The 27,858-nt window shown below is 40.5% G+C and overlaps 1 protein-coding gene across 1 annotated transcript; it reads left to right on the top strand.

Moving 5' to 3' along the window:
- The first annotated feature begins 6,353 nt into the window (after nt 1-6,353).
- On the top strand, nt 6,354-27,593 carry LOC589113 (BRISC complex subunit Abraxas 2). Its single transcript, XM_030985350.1, has 9 exons — nt 6,354-6,479; nt 17,258-17,348; nt 18,325-18,361; nt 18,795-18,861; nt 19,199-19,401; nt 20,937-21,068; nt 22,027-22,111; nt 23,368-23,521; nt 24,317-27,593. The coding sequence occupies exons 1-9, from the start codon at nt 6,405-6,407 to the stop codon at nt 24,820-24,822; spliced, it is 1,350 nt and encodes a 449-aa protein (XP_030841210.1). The 5' UTR covers nt 6,354-6,404; the 3' UTR covers nt 24,823-27,593.
- Nucleotides 27,594-27,858: the final 265 nt, after the last annotated feature.

Genomic DNA, 27,858 nt, shown 5'->3' with positions numbered 1-27,858 from the left:
GTCAGATGAGCATCCAGGGGCCCGCCTTAGAGCCATTGGCGTGGTCCAGGGGGCAGAGCACCCGGAAGCTCAGGGGTTTTAGGTATTTAATTACGGTCAGATGAGCATTTTTTATACCTTATTTGTGACATTGGCAGGTCAATTATTTTTTCTCTACGTTTTTCTTTTTTCTTCTCTTTAACATACTTTTTTCAAAAAGTGAGGGGGGGGGGGGCTCGAGCCCAGCCACTTTGCATACCATGACATAAAGGCTTCTAAATAAGCGTATTTTTCGCCCGACTGTAATTTGGGAATTTCTTAATTTTCAACAAACGCATAAAAAGGTATGACTTACAAAAATGGAAAAAAAATACCGGAAAATCATGTCATAACAGCAACATTTGTAAATCACTGGTTTCGAATAAGAGAAATACACCCCCTCCCCCCCCCCCCATCAGTACGCCAGCGTTCAGGGGCTCATGTCTTCTCACCCTAACAAAAAACAGACTCGCTTTCCCATATTCTCGCACAATATGTCCACGATATGCGCGTATCGCTATTATAAAGACCTCCATTGATAAATACCGTATACAGGCGCGGATCCAGGATTTTCCAATAGGGGGGGCCGGAAATTTGAAAATTGCGCCGACCGTTTTTTTCAAGGTCATATTAGAAGCACCATACCATTACATTTTTGACATTTTCATCGGGGGGGGGGGGGCTTTAGCCTCTTATCCGATGAAGTAATTTTCTGGTTTCACAATTCGGCTAGTGAGCGAAGCGAGCGAGCAACAATTTGAGCATAATATGTATTTTGTGAAAGTGTTATTTATCACCAAAATAAACGAGAAAAGATATCAAAAAATGAAAAATCATAGGCAGGTAGCTCCCCCCCCCCCCCCCCAATGACGCGCGAAGCGCGGAAGCTTTGACCTTTCATTAATTATTAGAGAAAGAAGACAATTTGTTGTACCATTCTCGACTTGTATTCCTTGTCTGAATTCAGTTTTGCCCCTCCCGCGCAAAGCGCGGAAGCTTTGACCTTTTATAGTTTAATGAAATTATTAGAGAAAGAAGATGATTTGTTGTTCCATTATCGACTCTTAATCCTTGTTTGAATGCAGTTCCCCCCCCCCCCTCTCGCGCGAAGCGTGGAAGCTTTGCCCTTTCATTAATTATTAGAGAAAGAAGATTCGTTGTACCATCCTCGAATCTTAATCCTTGGGTGCATTCAGTTTCCTTCTGCCCGCGCGAAGCGCGGAAGCTTTGCCCTTTCATTAATTATTATAGAAAGAAGATTTGTTGCACCATTCTCGACTCTTATTACTTGACTGAATTCACCCCCCCTCCCGCGCCAAGCACGGAAGCTTTGGCCTTTTATATTTTAATGAAATTATTAGAGAAAGAAGATGATTTGTAGTACCGTCATCGACTCTTTATCGTTTATCCTTTATCCGGGAATTGAGTTCCCCCCCCCCCCCTCCTCCCGCGCGAAGCGTGGAAATGTTGACGGTTCATTAAATTATTAGAGGAAGAAGACGAATCGTTTTACCATTCTCGTCTCTTAACCCTTCTTTGAATTCAGTTTTCCCCCTCCCACGCAAAACGCGGAAACGTTGATGTTTCATTAAATTATTAGAGAAAGGAGATGATTTGTTGTACCATTCTCGACTCTTAATCCTTGTCTGAATTGGGTTCCCGCCCCCTCACCCCTCCCGCGCGAAACGCGGAAGTTTTGACGTTTCAATAAATTATAAGGGAAAGAAGACGATTCGTTGTACCGTTCTCGACTCTTAATCCTTGTCTGAATTGAGTTCCCCCCCCCCCCCCGAGCGAAGCACGGAAGCTTTGACGTTTCATTAAATTATAAGGGAAAGGAGACGATTCATTGTACAATTCTCGACTCTTAATCATTGTCTGAATTGAGTTTCCCCCCCCCCCTCCTCCCGCGCGAAGCGTGGAAATGTTGACGGTTCATTAAATTATTAGAGGAAGAAGACGAATCGTTTTACCATTCTCGTCTCTTAACCCTTCTTTGAATTCAGTTTTCCCCATCCCACGCAAAACGCGGAAACGTTAATGTTTCATTAAATTATTAGAGAAAGAAGATGATTCGTTGTACAGTCATCGACTCTTTATCCTTGTCTGAATCGAGTTTCCCCCCCCCCCTCCCGCGCGAAGCGCGGAAGCTTTGACTTTTCATTAGATTATTAGAGAAAGAAGACGATTCGTTGTACCGTTCTCGACTCTTAATCCTTGTCTGAATTGAGTTCCCGCCCCCCCCGAGCGAAGCGCGGAAGCTTTGACGTTTCATTTAACTATAAGGGAAAGGAGACGATTCATTGTACTATTCTCGACTCTTAATCATTGTCTGAATTGAGTCCCCCCCCCCCTCCTCCCGCGCGAAGCGTGGAAATGTTGACGGTTCATTAAATTATTAGAGGAAGAAGACGAATCGCTTTACCATTCTCGTCTCTTAACCCTTCTTTGAATTCAGTTTTCCCCCTCCCACGCAAAACGCGGAAACGTTGATGTTTCATTAAATTATTAGAGAAAGGAGATGATTTGTTGTACCATTCTCGACTCTTAATCCTTGTCTGAATTGAGTTCCCGCCCCCTCCCCCCTACCGCGCGAAGCGCGGAAGTTTCGACCTTTCAATAAATTATAAGGGAAAGGAGACGATTCTTTGTACCATTCTCGACTCTTAATCCTTCTCTGAATTGAGTTCCCGTACTCCCCCCCTCTCCCGCGCGAAGCGCTGAAGCTTAGACGTTTCATTAAATTATAAAGCTACAGTCCCATATACGTCCCGGACCGTCCCGGACCGTCCCGGACCCCATCCGGGGTGATCCGGGATTCGGTCCGTGTTGACACCGTGTTGGCACCGGGGTGGTCCTGGATGGTCCTGGATGGCCCTGGATGGTCCTGGATGGTCCTGGGCGGTCCGGGAGTCGACCCCGGATGTTTTTGACGGTCAAAAACTGCCGGGGTGGTCCGGGACGGTCCGGGACAATAGTTTGATCCGGGGTGATCCGTGTAGCCACCGTGCTGGGTCCGGGGTCATCCGTAGTGGCGCCGGGGCGGTCCGTGTTGATCCGTGGCAGTCCGGGAGTGAGTTATTGACCGCCCAGGACCATCCAGGACCATCCAGGACCACCCCGGTGCCAACACGGTGTCAACACGGACCGAATCCCGGATCACCCCGGATGGGGTCCGGGATGGTCCGGGACGGTCCGGGACGTATATGGGACTGTAGCTTAAAAGCATCACACTTTTTTGAACAAAACATCCCGGACCATCCCGGATCACCCCAGACCATGGTCCGGGATGGTCCGGAGTGGTCCGTGCTCGTCCGTGCTGGTCCGGCTTTATATGGGACTGGGGCTTAAGGGAAAGTAGTCGATTCTTTGTACCATTCTCGACTCTTAATCCTTGTCTGAATTAAGTTTTCCCTTGACCGCGCGTAGCGCGTAAGCTTTGACGGTTTATTAAATTATTAGAGGAAGAAGACCAATCATTTATCATTCTTGTATCTTAATCCTTCATTGAATTCAGTTTTACTCCTCCCACGCGAAGCGCGGAAACGTCGACGTTTCATTAGATCATAAGAGAAAGAAGACGATTCGTTGTACCGTTCTCGACTCTTAATCCTTGTCTGAATTGAGTTCCCCCTCCCCCTCCTGATATGAGTGAAGCGCGGAAACGTTGACGTTTCATTAAATTATTGGAGAAAGAAGATGATTCGTTTTACCATTCTCGACTCCCAATCCTTGTCTGAATTCAGTTGCCCCCCTCCCGAGCGATGAGCGGAAGCTTTGACATTTTCATTAAATTATTAGGGAAAGAAGACGATTTGTTGTACCGTTCTCTATTACACCTACCATGGATAAATCACGGCCGGGAGCGTCATAGTTTTGTGTTATCGGGCGAGGGCCGGGGCCGGGGCGTAGCGACCAAGCGAGATTTTGCAATGTTGAATGCTGAAATTATGCATTCTAGAAAATCCCTAAGCCCGATATGTACATTGTTTCCGCTATATTTATTTCTAGCTATATTTCTAAATTTCCTGGGAGACTTGTCCTCATATCGGGCCCATGATTGCCGCCCCTGTCCATGATTACAACCAACATGAGTTCAAATACAAGCACAAGCGAGTCGATATGAGCTGAATCCAAATGAAGGGCAAAATAAGAGTTGTGAAGCGACCCTACCGTTAATTTAAAATTTGACTGTTGAGTATATAACTTCATTTAAAAGACATCCAAAATAATGTGCCCTTTTCAAATTTCTCACTAAAGAGTGTTGACCGCAGGGGCTGTTCTTAACGTTTAACTTTGAATCCGCGGCTCTAGATTTTATGCGACCGGCCCGGCCCCCCTCTATTCAATAACGTTTACCAATGAGCCTTCTGGAATGACCCCAGATCTCCCGATTACAGTTTTCCCATATTTGTCGTCACTGTCACTTAGCGCCATTTCCTTGTCTTTCCCCCTTTTTCACCGACTTTTCTTTTCCTCACCCCCCCCTCCCCTTCCTCTTAGTGTTATCTAGGGTACGCACAGTCATGTATGTTCCCTCTCTTTGAAAGCACCCCTCTATCTCCCTTGTGTAAAGTCAGTACGGGCCGGATTTTTGTGTATTGTGGGCCGGTCTTTGTTTCGTGAAAAGTAACTCTTTTCACGAAACTTTTTTCACTCTTTTAATTTAGGGAACACATTTTGGTCCCTCCGACTCCGGAGTTGGAGGGAGGGGAGGGGGGGGGGGGGGGGGGGGGGGGGGGGCTTTTTCTTTTTTTTTTCTCTTCTCTTTTCTGTTCTCTTTTTTTTCCTTTCTCTTCTCCTTTCTTTTCTCTTCTCCTTTTTTTCCTGTGAACTTTCCTTTTCTTTGAATGGAATTGTATATGCGATTTAATTCAGGTTTTTATTATTGTTATGTTCTTTTGGGTTAAAAATACAAACCATGTTTACTCCTTTACTGCTTTTTTTTTTTTTTTTTTGGGGGGGGGGGGCAGTTGCCCCCCCCCCCAGCCCCCCCCCCCCAGCCCCCCCTCCCCCCCCCTTGAGAAAAAAATCATGTAAAATCACGTGATTTTTACCTTTTTGGGGGGTTGGGCCCCCCCCCCCCCCCCTGGCGCTCAAGGGGGGGGGGGTGCAAATTGAATTTTTGGCCGGCGCGTTTTTCAAATTTTCGGGAGCAAAAAAAAAAAAAAAAAAAAATAAAATAAATAAATTGTGCTCTGTATGACACCAACCCACCCCCTCCCCCCCCCCCCCCCCCCACTGAGCGACTTTTCGGCCGGCGCGATTTTCAAATTTTCGGGAGCAAAAAAAAAAAGAAAGTTGGGCCCCCTCCCCTAAGAAATCCTGGATCCGCGCCTGCCTATGCTTGTAATACTCTATACAATTTCCCCCCTTTTCTTTTCAAATAAAAGGAAGAAAACAAAATATAAATACAACATGATAGTAAGACAATATACATACAGGGCGTATCATAATAAAGGATATTGAAGTTTAATGACGATTTATATGATCACTACTGATTTTATAATCAAGCATTTTATGTCTGTTGTAAAGGACAGAATGTCCTCTTTTTAATGACACCCCGATCATACTACTACTGTCACAGTTGACTGAATAACAAAGCATTGCTGTCCACCATGTGAAAGGTGCACTGTGACAAGTTAGCATTCACAGATAAATTCTAAAGATTAGTGCTTGTGTCAGCCCCGACATATCGAAATGATGAACAATGAGTGGATTATGTGTCTAAGAAGGAAATGTTATCAAACTTGGCACAGTGCACCTTTCACATGGTGGACAGCAATGCTTTGTTATTCAGTCAACTGTGACAGTAGTAGTATGATCGGGGTGTCATTAAAAAGAGGACATTCTGTCCTTTACAACAGACATAAAATGCTTGATTATGAAATCAGTAGTGATCATATAAATCGTCATTAAACTTCAATATCCTTTATTATGATACGCCCTGTATATCTTTTATGATTACCAAATTTAGATCATCCGACAGCTCCACCCTATTCCTGATTCCAAACTCGTGGGAGACAGTGAGCATGGGAATACAATGCCTTTTACAATACATAATTACATCGCGAAACAATCAATGACCTTTCGTATGTACAGACAAGAACAATTAAGGAAAACAAGGAGTAGAAGGAGAAGAGAGTGGAGGAGGAGGAGGGGGTGGGAGGAGGAGGAGGGGGAGAAGAAGGAGGAGGAGGGGGGGGGGGGGTGAGAGGAGGAGGCCGGAGAAAGAAATAAATGGGGGGGGGGGGGGGAGGAGGTAGAACCCCTTATCGGTAGCCCATGCTCCTCCTCCCGCCCTTCTCCGTGGGCCCCGTCATTATGATTTCAGTTTTCGATTTTCTGTACGAACACACAGTAGATCATGCAACTGCAAGCGCAAGATGGCAGTAGTAAATATCAGCGGAAGTGTTTGGAGTTCAATACATTTTGATAACAGTTGTCGTGATGGCGATCAGGTAATATGATATATTATTCTGTGATTTGGGAAGATTATTTGTAAATTTTAGATGTCATATTACCATCAGAACTTGGTAAAATTGGAATAGGAAATCAGAGGTGGGGCAGTCATTTCTTTTAAGCAGTCCCATACGTTGAAAATCATGTTAGGTCTTTGCGTGTAATTTCAGACAGCTTGGGCGCCTTGGCCATCAGCGTCGGTTCATTGTTTCTTTCTTCAGAAAAACAGGCGAAGGATCTTAGTCACACTCAACCCCATAGCCGCAAGCGATTTCTGTTGAATGTTCATGACTCACACCCTTGGTGTATTTAAATCTAACAATGCATTGTACATCTAGAAAGAAATTAGACCCAAGTTTTAAACTATTTTAGACCAAGTCGTAACAATTTTTCTTCAATTTTGCCTTTGAAGTTAAGGAGAAATTGCGAGAAAAAAAATTGATTCACATGCAGTAGCATATATAACCGATAACATAAACAAATTCTATGAAAACCTGTGGAAAATTGCAATGCAACCCTGTGTTGTATTTCTTGACATGGGCTCGAGACGATTAACTCAATTTTTCTTGAGTCGCTCTAGAGTCTCCTCTAGGCTATAATTTAAAGATCAGTTTCCAATTGAATTATTTGGAAGATACCATTTATTTGTTTGTTCTTGTACAATACGTGTACAAAGTTTAGTTAAAGTAGTGTCACGCAGTTTGATTAAGATATTTGATGTAATATTATGTATATATTTTATTCAATGCTTTAGTCTACTTTACAACTATCCATGATTATTGTACTAGTATATGTTAAGGATGTCTTGCTATAATTACGCTATTACAAATCCAGCCAGCTCGATCTCAATTGCTTTGCATACAGCGGAGTTCTATTCTCTCCTCACTTTGACCTTGCATTCACTTTCAGAACTTTCACTCTGTCCCTTCTCACTTTGACTTTGCCTGACTTTCAGAACTTTCACTCTGTCCCTTCTCACTTTGACTTTGCCTGACTTTCAGAGCTCTCGCTCTTTCCCTTCTCTCTTGTTTGCCCGAAACTCTCATTTCAACCTTGCACTGTCCTTCAGCCCTTTCAGCTTGCTTCTTGTCTTGACTTTCTCCTGTCCTTGTATCCTCTCTCTCAATATGACTTTGAGCTCTCTATTTATGTGCTCAATGACGCCCTTCTCCCTAAATACTCCGCAGCGCGATACTTGTGACCTACATGACTGGTCTTTCTCTATTTCTCTCGAAGGGTATATAAGACAGACTGCATTCGTATCTTAGGCAGTTAGGAGCGAAGAATCTGTCAGTGAAGAGTGAAACTAGTGAGCTGTCGAGAGTTAATTGTGTCAGTTAGTGTGACAAGCCTGTCATCACAGTGTTTGAAGCGAGAGTACTTTACGAATGGGATAGAGAGCCAACCTGTTCAGAAATGGTCTCCAGTCATGTTAGTCTATCTTTTTAGCCTGTTCTAACGCCTGCTGCATTATTTTGCCTCTCGGATTCGCAAGACATTCTCTTTTATCCATCCTTGTAAATGTGTTTGGGTTTGCTGTAATAAACTCTTCAACTGTAATTCCTGCCTCTCGAGTGTTTATTCTCCCTGAATCTCGGCCATCCCTATACAACTAAACTTCAACATATAACGGGGCTAATATATTTTGGGGCTTTTACTTCCTATTGTCGAACAATATAAGTCGCCGTTACACTGGTGTCAGAAGTGGGATACAGACTTTAACACGTGCTTTAAATACGATACAATGTCTCCGAGGAAGCGAAAAGCCGATCTTGAGAGAGAGATCAGGGAGTTAAAGGCAGAACTCAGCATCGCCAAGAAACAAATCGGCGAGCCGAATGATATCGACAATGACAATGATGCTAGTGAAAATACTGAATGGAGAGGTGAAAATGAGGTGTCCATTCACACTGGAGTGAAAGTCCAATTACCCCCCAAGAGCCGTATAATGGTACAGGACGATCATGGGAGAGTTTTGTATCGTCTTTCAGAAACCTCGCGGCTACTTGTGGCTGGGAGGAGTCGGAGCAGCGTGTTCGTCTTCTCGCCTGTCTCCGAGGTGATGCAGCCGATTTTGTCTTCCAGCAGCTCGCCCCAGACGACATCGCTGACTTCGGGAATTTGATATCTGCGCTCGAGCATCGGTTTGCTGCACGAAAGACGCCTTCTACGTTTGTGTCGCAGCTAGAATTACGTCGTCTTGGTCAGAGGGAATCAATTGCTGACTATGCTGCAGATATTCGCCGCCTCACGACATTTGGCTACCCGACGGCGGATGCTGCAACAAGGGAGATGATCGGGACCCGCCATTTTCTTCGAGGGCTTGGTGATAGCTCTATGGCTATGGCTATAGGGATGCGAGAGCCAGCGACTCTCCAAGAAGCTCGGGAGATTGCTGAGCGATTTCACCATCTCCAAGAGGAATCCGGCAGAGGAGCTCGACAAATCCGATCGGTGTCAGCGACGTCAGAGGACGCGGTGAACAATGAAAAGTATATTGAGTTAAGGCGCCGCATCATCTCCATCGATGAGCGAATCGAACAACTTTCCAAACTTTTTCAGCAGCCGCCACGAGATAATCCAGATAGACCAGCGAGACAACAGAGGGAGCAGCAACCTCGTGATCGACCACCACCTCGTTGCTATAATTGTCAGAAGCTCGGTCATCTTGCCCGTAACTGTCGTGTACCACCCCAAAATGGTGGCCAAATTCCTGTACCCCAGTATGTTAGCAGTCGACCGAACTGGGTGCCGCAACAACCGCCACCACCTCCACAATGGCAGCAACCTCTTCCTTTTCAGCCGCAACCGCCGCAGCAACAATTCCCACCACCCCGGCAATGGCAGCCACACGTACCATTCCAGCCGCAACCACCGCAGCAACAACGGGCAGCAGAACCAGCCATGGACAATACTTCGGGAAACTAAACAGGGCCGACCTCATCGACCAGGTCGAGGCCGGCCATGGAGTTAAATCGGGCCCTAGAATAATTCGCATTGATGAATCGAACGGACTAACAGCGTATATCACAGGAAATGTGAATGGGGCCTCGTGCAAACTTTTGGTCGATTCTGGGGCAGCAGTGACAGTTATGTCGATAAAACTGTATGAACAAATGCCCACCGAAACTCGCCCAAAATTAATCCCCTTGTCGGATCATGTTCAGCTCCAGTCAGCGGATAAAGGAATTCTAAATGTACATGGAATTATTGGAGCAACTGTGAATGTTGGTTCTAAAGATTTTGAATGGAATGCATACATTGCAGATATAAGTGATGAAGGTCTGCTTGGCTTTGATTTTATGCACCATTTTAATTGTACCCTCGAGGCCAGACGTGGGCTTCATATTGATAATATTTTGATTCCAATCGAACTTCAGGACTGTAATTCTATTAGAAGTGCAGTTTATGTGAAATATGATGTTGTGGTGCCGCCCAGATGTGAGTTCATTGTACCAGGGAAGATAGACAATTGTGATATTGATTCCCAAGCATGTGCTATTATTGAGCAAACCGCTCATGAGTGGAATATAAAGAATCTTCATGTCGCGGGATGTCTCATCGATGTAACTCGGAATGATATTGACATACCAGTGCGAGTCGTTAACACATCAAGTGAAGAAATTAATCTTCATGCTGGAATGCGAATAGGTTCAATGGAATTAATCAGTGATGTATGTGATATGTGTAATAATGATGTAATCAAGAGTTCAAACCCCAGCATTCGCACAGTAAAGGCTGATTCGAATAAAGAGGTTTCGCAAAAGAACTGGCCAGATGACTTACAGACATTATATCAGAAATCATGTGAAGGATTAGACCCGCATACACAGGATCAGTTATTTGCCTTGCTGGATAAACATTCATCTACAATTGCATCTTCTTCTACTGATATTGGACGAACCTCCATTGTTCAGCACAGCATTGACACTGGAGATGCAGCTCCAATCAAGCAGCGACCCCGTCGCCCACCTCGAGCATTCATAGATGAGGAGGAGAAAATAATCGAGACACAACTGCAAATGGGCATCATTCGGGAATCAACGAGTGCTTGGTCGAGCCCGCTTGTGTATGTCAAGAAGCGTGACGGCACGACCCGGCCCTGCGTTGACTACCGAAAACTAAATGACGTCACAAGAAAGGATGCCTATCCACTACCTCGCATAGAAGACTGCCTAGATTGCTTAGGAGGTGCACAAATCTTCTCAACTTTAGACTTACAGTCAGGTTACTGGCAGATAGACATTAAAGAGGAGGATCGTCACAAAACAGCATTTAGTACACGGACTGGACACTACGAATATGTCACGATGCCATTTGGACTATGCAATGCTCCTGGCACATTCGAGCGTGCAATGGAACTCATCATGAAAGGCCTTCAGTGGCGAACCTTGATTTTATATCTTGACGACATCATTGTTATGAGCCCGACTATTGGGGAGCACATCAACCGTCTCGACGAGGTTCTCGGGCGCCTTGGACAAGCAGGACTTAAGCTAAAGCCAAGTAAGTGTCATCTCTTCCAAACTGAAGTATCTTACCTTGGACATGTCGTCAGCGCGGCTGGCATCAGGCCTGACCCGGGAAAGGTTGAACAAGTGCGGAACTGGCCGACACCGACATCGATAAGCGATGTCCGTTCTTTCCTTGGTTTTTGCTCCTACTATCGCCGGTTCATCCGTGGATTTTCGACAATTGCGGCTCCTTTGAACAGGCTACTTGAAAAATCTAGTAAATTCGAATGGAATGACGACTGTAAATCAGCCTTGGAACAATTGAAAAACGTACTGGTTAGCGACAACGTCATGGCCTACCCCGATGACCACGGCATGTTCATTCTTGATGCCGACGCATCTTCTTCGGGAATAGGCGCGGTCTTATCTCAAATCCAGTGGGATGACGTCACCCAACGAGAAGTTGAGAGACCAGTCGCTTTTGCTAGCCGGACATTGACCAAAACTCAACGCCGATATTGCACTACACGACGGGAATTGTTGGCAATCGTCTCGTTTGTTCGTCATTTTCGACATTACCTACTTGGGAGGAAATTTCTTGTGCGCACAGATCATTCTTCCCTTAGATGGATTATGTCATTTCGCGAACCTACAGATCAGCTTGCCCGGTGGATCGAGATTCTCAGCCAGTTCGACTTTGACATCGAACATCGTGCTGGCAGGAATCATGGTAATGCAGACGCAATGTCTCAAATACCATGTGATCCAGAATCATGTGACTGTTATGACAAAGAATCTATCATTGAACAATTGCCATGCGGTGGATGTACAACATGTGTGAAGCGGCACAAGGCCTGGTCACAGTTCTTCGACGAGGACGACGATGTTGTTCCCGTTACCCATATGAGAGTGCAGCAAACACGCTTGAAATCAGTAAGTGACTACAGCGACCAGACGCCGCCATTGAAACCAGAGGACTCGAGCCATTCAAGTCGACTCTCTAATATCGTCACCATGATATTAGTCGTAGTCGTATTCGTGGTTAAGATGTTTTGTCGACTTCCGAGGATTGTTTTGGATTTTATCTTATATATTGTTGTTTTAGAGCTTAGAGGATTACGTTATGTGAGAGATGGATTTGATGTAATGAAGAGAGGGAATTGGCCATCCCCACTTAGAGTTTCAGTAGTGAGAAATGCGTCGACATCGAGATTGAAGTCGAGAACTAAACATTCATCGGTTAATGACAGAGCGAGTGATAACCTGCCCTGCGCCTCGGACACAGGTGCCATCGCTGGAGGAAACTCTGGGCAGCGGGAAGTCCTGCGTGATAATTTTGACCGAGAAACTTTGTTGACAATGCAACGTGACGACCCCGACGTCGGCATAATCTACAAATGGATTTCGGAGTCTCCTGAAAGACCTAATCGAGCCTTAGTTCATGACAAAAGCCCAATCGTCAGGAATCTATGGCTCTTATGGACTCAGCTTGAATTAATTGACGGTGTTCTATACAAACGGCATGTCACTAATCATAAATTAACTACTACTAGACAACTCGTCGTCCCATTCATACTGCGTGATCAGATCTTGGAGTCTAATCACAAGTCTGTGCTATCAGGGCATCTCGGGGTTAAAAAAACTTTCAGTAGAATCCAACGATTTTACTGGTTAAATATGAGAGAATCTGTAAAACTTTATATTGGTAATTGTGTAACATGTGGTGCCCGCAAGCGTCCGACATCAAAACCAAAGGGGCCTCTTGGTAAATATAACTCGGGATTTCCTATGGATCGTGTCGCTCTCGATATCATGGGTCCATTTCCCATCAGTAACCAAGGTAACCGTTATGTTTTGGTAGTGGGAGATGTATTTACCAAATGGATCGAGGCCTATGGGATTCCTGATCAAACAGCTCGTACTGTCGCCAACATCGTGGTGAATGAATTTATCGCTAGATGGGGCATACCGTTGGAAATACATTCAGACCAAGGCAAAACATTTGAATCACAACTTTTCCAGCACGTTTGCCAGCTACTGGAAATAACGAAAACAAGGACTACACCATACCACCCGTCATCCAACGGTATGATTGAACGATTTAATCAAACACTTGTTAATATGATGTCTGCTTATGTTGACAAAAAGCAGGAGAACTGGGACTTAAATTTGTCGCTCTTGACATCAGCCTATCGAAGCACTATTCATGAGACTACTGGATTTTCACCAAATTTTCTCATGTTAGGGCGTGAGGTTAGAACCCCAATTGAAATAGCACTTGGTGTAGACAAGCCCGACATCAATGACCAGGACTATCATGAATACGCCGCCAACATCGTCTCAACGATGAAGGAAGCATACAACTTAACCCGTGAGCATCTGGCCTCACAAACTCAGAGACAGAAGAGAGATTATGATGCGAGACTATCAGTAAACACCTACAGACCAGGGGATTTAGTCTACTATTTAGACACAACTAGAAAGAAGGGACTTTCCCCAAAACTGAAGTCTGCTTTCTGGGTTGGTCCATGTGTGGTGACCAGAAAAATGAGTGACTTAGTATTTGAGATTAAAGCGCAACAGAAGGGAAAACTTAAAGTCCTGCATCATGATCGTCTTAAACCCTTCAAATCTAATGACATTCCACAATGGGTAAAGGAACAATCTAAGAAAGTTCGTAATAATGTTTCTTTTTCTAATACTTGTACTACTGGTACCCAGACTAGCCAGAAAGACACTTTCTCCCCTCGCCGCTCTTCACGAAGATCTATAGCCCCTGACAGATTTGTATACTAAATTACCATAGATGATATACTCCAGGCATGAACTTGTTGATTCCTTCTAAATGCCTAGTGAAATGGTGTGCTGGCCTCCAGTTTGTCACTTCTGCTTCATTTTATCACCAAAGAGAGACCTGTCTGATTTTGGTGGAGACTTTATATTGTGCTTTCCCTTCTACCAGCCGTATCTCTAAATTCTCTAATTGGACCAATCTCTGGAATTTAACATTGTCTAGCTTGATCATCTAGTGATTAATTGGATTAATTTTAAACTTTTCCTGGCTATAGCACCATGTCTACCCATTTTAACGGAGATGCTTTTTCACTTGTCCAGTACCCACCACAAAATACACCCGTATTGGACGAGAGCTACTCTCCCATTTCGAACGTTGGGGAAGTTACCCCTTTCACAACTACAGACTTACATGACATCATGGGGGAACCAAAAGCAGCCAATAGTGCATTCGAGCCGACGCCTCTTCCGAATGGGAAGAGGCCGACAAAAAGGAGAGGGACATATTCAACAGAGAGAAAAACCGACCCCGATACAAAACTTTCTGAAGCAATTTCAAACATGGAAGCCCGACTTTCGTCCGAGATTGCTGGGCTTAGGACCGAAATAAAAACGATGGAGAAAAGCGTCCAAAATTTAGCTGACGTCATAGAAGGAAGGGACGACAACTCCAGGACTTACGCCGAACATATCCAGTCGACTTTCACATCGGGGGTGAACCACCTGGTTTCCTTGCTTGGAAAGCAAAAGAAGAAAATCCACCAGGCATCGTCACTCCTGACCGAACTGTTGGCTGACGACAACTAACTTTTCCCAGACTATATTTCTTTTTGCGGACATTGAGTGCCTTACCTTATATCGGAGGATTTGTTTAGGACGAACTGTCAGTTTTATATTTAATGGAACTATGAGAGCTCCATAATGATTACCATGCGTACTTTCTATAATTATTTGGATCTAATTATTTTGTTTCTTCAATTGTTATATTGTTCGTACATTGCCATTGCCTGTTTTCTACTGTACTTTCCGTTTCTTCTATCTAACCTCCCTACCTCTCTCTCTCTGTGCCTATCTCTCTGTCTTTTTCTCTTATCATCTATTTTAGAATTATGTGACTGGGTGGAGTTATTGCCACTGTGTTTACTCTTAGTACTCTTTCAGATGTTATGCTATTTTCAATGTTTTACACCATTTGCTATTTAATTTCTGCCACATTACATAGGGTGTGCCCTAACTTTTGTATCTACTTGCGGGAAAATGTACTACTCGAAGTTTTCGGTATGTTTTAAGTTCCTTCACATTATCATGAAATTATACTGCTTGTCGCAAATTCGCTGTTCTTACCTTTCTTAATTGGTTACATCCCGCTACAATGTTTTTGTTTTGTTGCGCCATATAGCGCACGATGTACTCATTTATTTTCTATTTATGCATTTTTAATAGTCAGATTAGGTCAGATAGTATTTTGTATCTTCGGTTATCTTTAATTCATTATACATGTGTACCTGCAACTGTTAATATATGAGTAAAGGTCACATTCCTTTGCTGTGTAAGTCTTCTCTTTTTGGGGGGTAATGTATATACATCTTCTTCGAGGCTCAGGCCATTGGCTTAATTATTTTGCCTGTTTCTTCCATGCTATCTTTGCAGTGTTATACCATAGGGAACAAACTTGAACTTGTTGGTTGTGTACATAAGGCTCCTTTTGATAAACGACGCTCCTTCTCTTTTCCTGATTCTTTCTCTCTCTCTCTCTCTCTCCCTCTATCTCTTTCTCTGTTGTCTCTTTCGCTGTCATCACCTTGCCTTCTCTTCTCTCTCCATTCCTGTAGTCTCTCTTTGGTTTCCTTTCTCCGTGACTTGTTTGTTGTACTATAGATGTTAAGTTATGCTTTTGTATCATTGCGTCTGTTGTGAGAGTTCGACTTTAAGGACATTTGTATTTATCCTACATTTTACTATACTGGTGCATGTTGCGTATTCGTTTTTCGATATTTGCTTTATTTATCATAATTTTACTGTTGCTTTTGCTTTTCTTTCTTATCCCTTTCTTATCCTTCTCTTCTGTTCTTCTTGCTATTTTTCCTTCATTCTCCTTTTCATCGCTGGGGACAGCGATATCTTCCGTAGGGGGAGGATAGTGTCACGCAGTTTGATTAAGATATTTGATGTAATATTATGTATATATTTTATTCAATGCTTTAGTCTACTTTACAACTATCCATGATTATTGTACTAGTATATGTTAAGGATGTCTTGCTATAATTACGCTATTACAAATCCAGCCAGCTCGATCTCAATTGCTTTGCATACAGCGGAGTTCTATTCTCTCCTCACTTTGACCTTGCATTCACTTTCAGAACTTTCACTCTGTCCCTTCTCACTTTGACTTTGCCTGACTTTCAGAACTTTCACTCTGTCCTTTCTCACTTTGACTTTGCCTGACTTTCAGAGCTCTCGCTCTTTCCCTTCTCTCTTGTTTGCCCGAAACTCTCATTTCAACCTTGCACTGTCCTTCAGCCCTTTCAGCTTGCTTCTTGTCTTGACTTTCTCCTGTCCTTGTATCCTCTCTCTCAATATGACTTTGAGCTCTCTATTTATGTGCTCAATGACGCCCTTCTCCCTAAATACTCCGCAGCGCGATACTTGTGACCTACATGACTGGTCTTTCTCTATTTCTCTCGAAGGGTATATAAGACAGACTGCATTCGTATCTTAGGCAGTTAGGAGCGAAGAATCTGTCAGTGAAGAGTGAAACTAGTGAGCTGTCGAGAGTTAATTGTGTCAGTTAGTGTGACAAGCCTGTCATCACAGTGTTTGAAGCGAGAGTACTTTACGAATGGGATAGAGAGCCAACCTGTTCAGAAATGGTCTCCAGTCATGTTAGTCTATCTTTTTAGCCTGTTCTAACGCCTGCTGCATTATTTTGCCTCTCGGATTCGCAAGACATTCTCTTTTATCCATCCTTGTAAATGTGTTTGGGTTTGCTGTAATAAACTCTTCAACTGTAATTCCTGCCTCTCGAGTGTTTATTCTCCCTGAATCTCGGCCATCCCTATACAACTAAACTTCAACATATAACGGGGCTAATATATTTTGGGGCTTTTACTTCCTATTGTCGAACAATATAAGTCGCCGTTACAGTATGAACAAAAATTTTTTCCATCATTACCAGCACTTACCTTTAATTTTGTTTATGTTTTAGACTAAATCTGTATGAAATATGCTACATAAATTCTGTGTATTGCTATTGGATCTATTGCCCAAGAAATAAATCAGAACATAAATACATGTTTATTTATTTACTCATTTAATTCTAGGCAGAGAGAGAGAGAGAGAGAGAGACCGAGAGAGGAAGTGTAAATATGGAATAAAAGTCCAAGCCAATTTGAATATATGTATGCAGTTTGTGTACACTGTGGACAAATGCACACCAACAAGAAAAACATATCTCCAAATCTTGAACAATATTACAAGTTTCCAACTTTTGCTTTTAATCTTTAAATTTTTCTTGATATAATTATTTGCAGGAAGGATTTCTTATTGGTGAAGTCACATACAGGGAGACAACAGACATCAGTGATTCTCAAATGGACAGAAAAACAGAAGAAGTTGATATAAGTAAGTAAAATTATGGCTTGGCTTGAGAAAGTCCACAAAAGTGGAGTGGTTGAGAGATTACTTCCATGGTACATGTAGCTGCTTATTGAGAAGGTTGAGTTCTAGGAAGAGGTGAAAAATAATTTGTAAGCATTATCATTGTATTATGCAAGTGTAGAAGAACATCAGAGAAAAAATGTTTTCTGAAAAGCATGGCTCTTCAAATGCCTTAATATTCTAAATATGGCATGTAACATCATGAAAATCTGTACAGATTTTTATGCCACATGTGTTTGTGTAGCCCCATACATCTTTCTGTGTACAGTGCTTGTACCTTTACCAAGACTGGGCCAAATTTCTTATCATTTTGATGATTCCAGAACCTTGCAGTACACACCAATACTTATATGCTAGATGATCAACCTTTTCTGATGAATTCCACAACGTTTCTTTCACGATGTAATCGCATGATCAGATCTCAACTTTATCTTTAAAAAGTACATGTTGGTTAAGTATCCATTGGGATAGTATTTGACTGCATTGTGGGAAAATGTCCCTTGTTTAACTTCACAAAAGAAAGTAAAAATGATTGTTTGTATAAGTAGTTTGGATGTCCTCAAATGTTACCTTTTTATTATGGAAGAGGCAAACTAAGTTTAGCAACAGTAAAATTGATATTCTAGAAGTCATTCTTGTACAAATTGTGATTGTTCATGTGTATATTAATGAGGAATACATATGGGACAAAGATAATTTGTAAACTTAAGTTCTGTTATATAGATGTATATACATGTACAGGCAGTATATTCAGTTTTTTGTTTTTTAACGGTATAGTAAATACTGCTTTTGGGTGCCTTATCAACAAAAAAAATATTACGAAACAAGTATGTTGTCTGTCTGTTTTTTTTTAATTCCAGGTCCATCAATGAGCTAAACTAATTAAAGAGAAAACAACTTTACAATTTTCCTCTAAATCCAATCTTTTTCTTCCCTTCAGATGTCACCTCCCATTGTCACTGTAGAGAGCCATTCAGGTATGTATTATTTACATGTACCCGGTATGTACATGTATGACCATTTCTAGGTTCCTAGAAGGCTGCATACATGTAGTTCTAAAATACGCTGTGCCCAAAATTTGCAGTTGCTCAGCTGCCATTGACATCCAAAATGCACTGGGGTATTACTTATAAGCATTGCCTTTGTCTTCCTCATGGCAACTAAAATACACTGATTTACTTTTGTGTAGGGTGCATAGAGATGTCATGAGTATTACTATCATGCGCTATATGAAAATTAAATTATTTTTAAGTTAGTCCCATTCTGAACTTATGGCAGGTCATACAATTTTTACAGCACTGTACTAAAGAAAAACCCATTTATGTAATATAATTTGTGTTACAGTTACAGTTATGTTACAGATTATTTTCAGGGAAATACTATTTTGTATTGTATCTCTTTCTCTTTCAGCTTCTATGATACCTCTGGCCATGTTGACCAAATTAAGATGTTAGCTCTACTTCGATCAAACTACAAGGTACATGTATATGCAGAATAATTAAGAAAGTAGATAACGTAGACCAACATTTTCATTCCTTTCTTCATTATTTTATTTCTCCTCTCTCTTTCATCTACCTCCTATCCCTCTCCTCTCTCTCTCTCTCTCTCTCTCTCTCTCTCTTATCCTTTTATGCCTATGTCATTAGATTCAGATTTATGAGATTTATTTCAAAAGAATATCACAAATCTCTGTTTCCAGTTGTAATGATTTTATGCAATGCACTTTGTGAAATCAGTGATTGCTTTCCTTTAATAGTTATTTTCATGAATATAGGAGACAAATTTTTGTCACTTTTGGATTGTTTCTTTCCCAGAATGTCATCGGTTTCTATCGCTTCCGACGCAACACAATGCTGCAGCCTTCACTGAGAGAGATGGCCCTCTATCAGCGTCTCCTAGCCAGTCTACCAGGCGAACCTCAACCGGCGACTTTCATCTTGGGAATCTTCTCTGGCAATAGCACCTCTAACCTAGCCACTCACTCCTTCCCTTATCAGCTTTTCACATACAGCTTCAAGTAAGTCGTCTCAGAGTTATATTCTCACATAGTTTTCATACCTATGGTTTGATTGTCTAGAGAATCTTATGCCGTGTTCTAAAAACTCTTTTATCTCTCATTTACAGCTGTATTTACATACATTGTAGCTGTCAAATTCATGGTTTAAATGTCCAGAGAATCTTGTGTCGAGTACTAAAAGTAGCTGAACTTTCATTGTAGGGAGAGGTGTTGAGATTCTGTTGTGTTGGGATCGGTCTATTGTTATTGGCAGTAGGAGAGGTACATAAATATAAAGAAGCAAGGAGAGACTTGTAATTCCGGAGCTATATGAGAGTATTTATTATCTCCAAACTTTGGAGAATCAAATCCGTCACATCATTATGAACTGCATATATAAAACACTAGATGAAGAGAGAGCCAGCTAGAAAGAGGGTCTTGATCTAATGGTGATCAAAACTGAACTCCCTCAGAAAGCCAGAACCTTTCATAATTATACAGGAGGACACAAGGAATATGAGGCTAGGTTACATTGTGTCAAAGGGACAAAGACAAGTCAATTCTAGCTAACACTGTTCTGGGAAAGGGTCTTACCAAACAAAGGGGGCTTTGGTTATTGGGAGGAAGACAGGAGGTCTTTTGTTTTGGTGGTTTAGGGGCACTTTAAAGATGTATACAATTCGTGGTTTATTTAGCTGGAATAAGTTATTAAACAAATGTCTTGGAAGGAGGTCTGGTATTTCGCAGGTTGGGTCTTATCTGTATTGGGGCATACTGAGTGATATTACATATTATTACTGAGGGGGAGTGGATTTGTAATACCTTTACATAACAATTCTCACAAGATATCAAAATTTAACATATTACTTATTACCAAAGTCAAAACTATTTGGTCATTCTTATCCCATACATTAAGTTTCATAGAATTGAAAATGAAACTTTCATTTTCCTTTACACATAAATGTATTTTGTTTGATTGCTGTTCTAGTAGGTCTGTAGACTCAAACAAAATTTGTTGATGTTGTTGATAACATACGGGACAAAATACCCTGAACTTGTCCATGCTAGAAGTATCAAAACCTTAGTTAGGAGTAGTCATTGGCTATAGTCTGTGTACAGACGATACACACCTACAGATACTTGTAGTGCTGTGATATCCATCTGTTCTAGAACTGATAAAAAGGGTTTTCTGAGTGACTTAAATTACAAAATTTGTTATAGGCAGTAGACCCCCGATTCTACCAAGTAAATTTTAAGCAAACTGTACTGCATAGCATATATAAATATAAAAGTGAAATGTGATGCATAGCATTAAAGAACTTGTGAATACCACAAATAAATGTAGTACAGTCAAACCTTCTTTAGTGACACCTGTATAGAAAGACCACAATTTTTTGGTTTCCCTTGAAACAGTTTCTCATCTAAACATGTAATAAAGTAACCTGTACATAAAGACCATCGGTTTATATGGACCATTTTTCTTGTCTCCCTCGAGTGGTCTTTATAGACAGGTTTATTCATCACCTTCCTTTTTGTAATTTTCTTTTTTATTACAGTGGTTTTTCAGCAAGAAAGGTGTCTGTAGTGAACTTAGGAGACACAGCTGAATCAGAGTACAAACTCTCACCGGTCCAATCTTCGTTGTCTTCTGACAATGGAGGCTTTCAACATATCCTCAAAAACTACAGGTTAGTTGCTAGATCTATCCCTCTAACAATTTATGTGACACTTCAAAAGGACTATAGAAGATTTAGTACAGTCAAACCTGTCTATAAAGGCCGCTCTATGAAAATAGAGAAAGTGGCCACTGTAGACAGGTGGCCTTTGTAGATGGGTTCTGCCAGACATGTCTTTCTTGAAGGAGACACAATACATGGCCGCTATAGACAGGTCTATGGCCTCTGTAGAGGGGTGGTTACTTAGACAGGTTTGACTGTATTTTTTAAATGAAAGTCATCCTTAAGTTCCAGTGCCAACATATTATATAAACAATTACAGTCAACCTGTCTATTAAGGTCATCCAAGGGAAACAGAAAGAGTGGCCTCTGTAGACAAGCGGCCTTTCTAGGCAGGTTGTACAGCATATATTTTCTTTCTCTAGGGAGACAAAATACACGGCCACTATAGACAGGTGGCCACTGAGACAGATTTGACTGTAAACCCTTTCTTATATCCAGGGACAGTGATCTGAAGAGAATATGAAAAGAACAAAATGTTCTTCTAATAATTGTAGAAAAAATAAAAAAGAATATGGAAGATTTACATATGTTTTCACATGGAAATATATGTTGACTCTTAATTGCAAAATATCTTTATATCCATAACGAATTCCAAGGAACAAAGATTTAAGAATGGTTTAAGAGGATATAAAGAAAAATGATAAACAATAATAATAGGTTACTACCTTTCATCCGAACTATGACCATGTACTTTCTTTGTACATCATATCCTTTCATTAAAACAACATTGATGTACCAGAAAAATAACTTGATGAATATAAGAAAATATTGAAAGTATACAAAATTAAAATTTATTAAACATTACTGATGAAGATGGATACAAAACTTTTTTACTGCTTTTCTTTTACCTTCTGTATTTTATTTCTCTTTACTGATTCTCTTTCTCCATCTCTCTTGAACGAATCAGCACTCAATTATTGGGTCCAAATGCCACGCTTTCTGGTGTTCAGACGGTTCGGAACCTCAATAATGACATCCACAACAAACTTCAGGTAGGAATACATAAATGAACTTAGACCAGGGGGGTGTTTCACAAAGATCCTAAGCCGAACTTAACTCTAAGTTGGACTTAAAAATTATGGAGAGCCCTTTGTAGCGTTAAAATAAAGTATATTCAAAAGCAAATATTCAAGTATTTTAGACTTTTTATATATAATAATAATAATAATAATAATATTCCACATCAAGAAATCTCCTTGATAATAGAAAACATGAAGGATTTGAATCAACATTTTATGCCTTTTAAAATAACTTTTTACAAAATATTTTCATAGATGCTAACGGCTTTCCAACTTAGAGATAAGTTCAACTTAGGATCTTTGTGAAACACCCCCTGGTCTAATTCACAAAGTTCTCGTATTCCCTTTCTTCATCATTTATGAAATGTTTCCTAACCTTTGGAAACTTATCATGTACATGTACGTGTTAAAACTATAAAGTCTGTGCCTTCTACGCCATAAGCAAGCAAAACAAATCATATAGCAAAGTAAATACATATATTCATGTTAAAAGGAAATAAGGAACACAATCTTCGTTGCCCGCTGGAATTTGTTAATTGCAAAAAAGTATACAAATTTATCATGCAATCATTTCAAAGAGAGAAAAACAAACAAGGCATGAAATTCATGACTTTTTTTTTCTTCATTACTCATTTTAACCGGATATTACATGTATTTCTATTTGTTGAAATAAATGATGATACCTCAATCGGTTCTATTACACATACTCTAGTGACTATTCCTCCATGGTTAGTATCCGATACTAATCACATTCATGCTGTAAACTCTGGACTTAACAATACAGTGTATACCTGACCCCATCTCCAACCCTAAACCTACAAGTAACCTAATACCTCAGTCATACCAACGAGACCCACACCACACCTTCATGTACAACAGACCAACAAAATAAACATAAGAATCGGTCCTTTAGAGGGCGGTCTTGAGTCGGTTTGGGGGTGTGACTGAAGTACAAAAACTAAATTCAATTACAACCCTAACCATACATCTGTGACAAAAAATCATGCCCAAAGCTGTTGTGGCCAGAGATAAGACCAGGGGGGCGTTTCACAAAACTTGTCATCAGTGACAAATGACAGTTTTTGTTATAAGCTTCTGAAATCCTTGCTTCTGATTGGTTATCAGCAGATTTGTCACTGAATTTTGTCATTGAAAAAGGCTTTGTGAAATGGGTCCCTGGGGTCACATACCATTCCATTAACCTTTGACTATTTTCTACTGCTTTACAGGAAGTGAAACAGAAAGTGACCGATACAGAAGGGAGGCTTGGTACTCTGGGTCAAGAGGTCAGTGAGCTGAGACGAAGAGCTCAGAGACAGAGACACGACAAGGCCGAGAGACAAAGAGTGGCTGGACAGGTCCTTAATACCAACAACAATGCAGGTATGTGGTGCCACGGAAACCAATCAGTTTGACACATGTTAATGATTTGCGCAGTACACATATTTATCAAAATGATTTTGTGCCTTCTATATTGCCTGGTAATATGTCAATAGGTAGGTTCATTTATAGTGATTTTATTTTATTTTTTACCTCAGAAGCATTTGTAACATGATATTCTACCTTGTGTAGGAACAAGCCATAAAAATATGGTAACATTTACTGGTACATGTATGTATGTTCTGCCTTGACTACCAGTACAGTGTCACTTTAAGTACTACAAAGTTTTGGTATGGGGTCATGAATTTAGTTCAAATGAACATATTGGAAGCAAATGCGATTTTATAATATTCGATGATCGTTGTCGCGGTTGTAAACGAATCTAAAGAGATGAAATTGTAAATAATAAACTCATTATGTTGTATAGCGCCCTCTCAAGACTGATATTACTTTTGCTTGAAAACAATATTTCTTGAATACATTCGAACGATTTGCTATTCCCGTTTGGAAATTATGTATCATAAATGCATATTCTGACATTTTCATGGTTCCGGCTACCATGGAATGGCCTTATAGACACTATTCGAAATATTTGAAATTTACCGGGAGCACCAGTAAATTTTTGATTATTCAATATCTCGAAAGCAGAAGTGTTTTAGGGGTTAAATTTTCTTGTGCTTATAATACATCCACAGGGGCATCCAAATATATCAAAATTGTAAAGAATTACTATCCATCCAATTTTCAAAATTTACCAAAACTTTGCTTTATCTGTAATTTTTTTCTTTTACAATTCAGGCCTTCCCAGGCTGCCGCCTTCAACATCGTATGAGAAACAGTTGCCTCTAGCAATGGAAACAAAACCCACCTCCACCGTTTCTAATACATCATCATCTGCATCCGGTGATTGCCTTGGATCGCATCCAACGATAGCCAACCAATCTGCAGAGAAACGGTCGCCTCTAGGAACGTCCATACCGGACAACTCCGTGGTAGAGGAACCTATGGAAGCGAAACCGTCCGATCCTTTTGCTGGACTCCTTAAGGACATGAAGCAGAGCCTGTCCAAAAGCAGATCATCGAGCATCAACTCTACTGGAAAGGACAGTTCCTCGATGGAAGGCCCCGCGCAGGGCAGCGTGAACGGAGCTGATAACAGGACGCTTGAATCCAGAGAAGCTGAAGGGAAGAGCCAGGAGGCGTCACAAAACCCTGAAGTGAACAATGAAATGAACGATGATGACGATGAGACTCAGATCCAAGATGAACAGCACTACAATGCCACTTTGTCACCAACATTTTAGTACAGAGATCTTTATCTTTTTTTTTTAAATGAATGACATAAGGATAGGTAGATTGAGATGGTCTGGACATGTGGGTAGGCCAGAGAAAAGCCACTGGTTAAAGAGAGCAATGAATTTCCCGGTCGCAGGCTCCAACCCTGTGGCAGACCTTGCAGAACTTGGAAGGAGACATCAGAGGAAGATATGTGACTATCTGGCCTCACTTAAGTGAATACTGAAGACAGTGGGGTTGGGTAAAGGCCATCAAGGAAATGAAACATCCAACCTCACAGCATGAGAACATTAGATGTTAAATGATTAAATTGTGATGATAATGATGTTTGTCCATTTAGAAATGTGGTGCCGCATATTGTGGCATGGTACATTATCTATTAATGTAAGAAATCTATGTTCTGAATAACTCGCCATGCTAGAGCAGGAAGACCAAAAGACCAAAAAGTACTACCTACTTATTTTTCATTTTTGTTGCTGTATTTGCTCTTTTCAAGGCAACTTTGTAATCTAGTCATGATGAGAATTTTTTTCCACAAATTCAAAGCATATTTACACTAACTGTTGAATTTCTAAAAGAAACAATATCTGCCAAACAAATTTTGTAGAAAATTGATAAGAGCTTAAAATTGATTAAATGAAGATGAGAAACTGAAGCTAGGCATCCAGACTGTGTGTAGAACAATAGAAGATATGGTTTTCAGTGAATATGATTTGCATAAAGTTTTTGTCGGCCTTTAGTTTATGTTTTTTTTTCTGGTTCAACCAACCAATCTTCTGCATGATACATTTCACATAATTCTCCTTTGACATGCAATCCCATCACCAGAACTCAAGATTAGCTTGAACTAAGTTTTAAGCAAGGAATTAACATTTAAAACATTACAATTGGCATTACATGTAGATGCTGAAAATTACAATCACATCTGTAATTTATACTGTGACATGTAATGTTTGCCGGTATATTGATATTTCAAAAGCTACATGTACATTCAATTACACCTATGTACCAGTTGTCTAGAAATCTTAGTGTTGCCAATTTAAAGAGGGAACTCTTGTCCATTCGCCCTTTTACAAAATTCATATTCTGGATGAGTCAGTGTATGTTCATTGATATATCTCATGAAAATGAATCACCATCATCAGATATATAGTCTCATGGTTGGATATTCTTTGCCGGTACAAAAAAGAGGTTTGATGTACTTGTTAAAGCCCCACTGTCCTACTTGTAGCTACTTGCTCCCTCTATATAGAAAACTTCCCCAATCGGTGCCTTTTGGTCCCCCATGATCCTCTTTTTCTTATGTTAGTTGAGAGCTGAGTTGATGAGAAAGCCACCTGTCGGGGACCTGGCTGGGCGGTCTAATCCCTTCTGGCCCAGTAGTATTGACGGTCTTTAACGTAATTATGCTGCAAGGAAATTGGTGAAAATAATTAAAAACGGATGCAAAAAGAAGACCAGTACAAAGCCGAATTGAAATATCTATTTTTTCTTCTTCTATATGTGTAAGTACGTACTTCGATGTAGGACTGAGAATTTTTATATTGCCATTGTTGAAATAAACAAGGTAATAATTTCTGCTGCATTTCTAAAATCTTTGTAAACTTATTCAGAAAGGTTTGCCAGTCATTATAACATGAGATAATTATTCCCTTCTTAACTGTTTTTAATCTGAAAGCAAATGTTTCCAAAGATTATCATCTTGAAGCTTAATGTTATTCTATTACAAGATGTATCAAAGAATTGAATCCAGTCATGGAATGAATATGAGAGAAATTGATTTCATAATGATATTAAATTTGGTTTTAATTGAGTTATGGTAGTGTCTACAGGATGGAATCGCCACTTGGTGCTCTTCAAATCATTCATTAAACTTTGCCCGTTTAGACCAGGACTAGTAAATGTTGGTACACTTTTATGAAAACTAGCCAGAAATTTTAGAATTCAGTTTGATAAATGTTGGAAAAATCGTTGTTTATTAATTCTAAAACAAGCTAAAATCACAATGAGAAGGGAGAGATGTTTGATCACGTCTGGATCTGTAGAAGTTCCAGTAGTATGATATGCATGTGTAAATGCTTCTATATTGTACAATGTATACATGTGCAGTATGTGTACGTGTGACTGGAATGATCGGTTTATGTACAATGTGTATGTTCAATAATTTGCGTCAAATACAACATTAATGTATATGCATGTTCATGTTTTGTTGTTGTTCATATTAAAATCAGCTTTTATTAAAGTAATGAGGGTTACATTTCAAAGTAAAATCAGACAGTACACAGAACCATTTTGTATTTTCAACCGAATACTGCATGATTTCAAGTGCGATGTTTGGTGTTGGACTCAGTGAGTTTTTATAACACCAACACCAGCTTTCGACACTGAACTTGAAATCACCTATTATTGTTTATGTTATGGTTAACCTGCCTGATTATTTCATCAACATTGAACTAGCATTTTCTTGTAGAGATACAATATACCAGATTCATCTTTCTCTTCTGATTATTCAGGGGTAGCTACAATGTTAGCATACCTGGACTACTCAAATAGACTTTGGACTGAGGGGGGAGGAGGGGGGGGGGTGAAATTTTGTTTAATTGTACACCATTTATTTTCAAAAGAAGTGAAACGGACAATATCTTGTATTGTAAAAAACAACAACAGACTTTTCAACATTTTAGAATTTTTTAAAAAATACATGTACTTTTTCCCAAAAATGTTATTATGCATATACGGTGTTGGTCCATTTGAAGAAAGAAAAAAACAAACATATAAACTGCTTTTCTTGTTTTGTGTTGTTATTGGCTGAAAGTGAATTATTCTGTTACATACGATTTCCTATAGTGTCCTAAAAATTATACTGGAAAAAAATGAATAGGTAAAAAAATAATAAAAGTAAATATGTTAACATTATACATAAATTGATGTTGGAGGTGTTTTCACTTCTCTCTCTCTCTCTCTCTCTCCCTCTCTATCAACTCTCTGTCTCTCTTTTTTTCCCTCCCTCCCTCCCCCTCTCATTAATCACGCTTTATCTTGAT

Source organism: Strongylocentrotus purpuratus, unplaced genomic scaffold (genome assembly GCF_000002235.5).
Source record: "Strongylocentrotus purpuratus isolate Spur 01 unplaced genomic scaffold, Spur_5.0 spur5_scaffold_15, whole genome shotgun sequence".
Taxonomy (NCBI): domain Eukaryota; kingdom Metazoa; phylum Echinodermata; class Echinoidea; order Camarodonta; family Strongylocentrotidae; genus Strongylocentrotus; species Strongylocentrotus purpuratus.
The sequence above is the reverse complement of the archived record's forward strand: the minus strand, read 5'-3'. Positions and strand labels throughout refer to the sequence as shown.

Excerpts from the sequence above, each read along its gene's own strand:
- LOC589113 (XM_030985350.1), top strand. The coding sequence starts at position 6,405 with ATGGCAGTAGTAAATATCAGCGGAAGTGTTTGGAGTTCAATACATTTT. Across the intron at positions 18,862-19,198 it reads TACTTCGATCAAACTACAAG|AATGTCATCGGTTTCTATCG; the intron begins GTACATGTATAT and ends TTTCTTTCCCAG. Across the intron at positions 21,069-22,026 it reads CATATCCTCAAAAACTACAG|CACTCAATTATTGGGTCCAA; the intron begins GTTAGTTGCTAG and ends TGAACGAATCAG.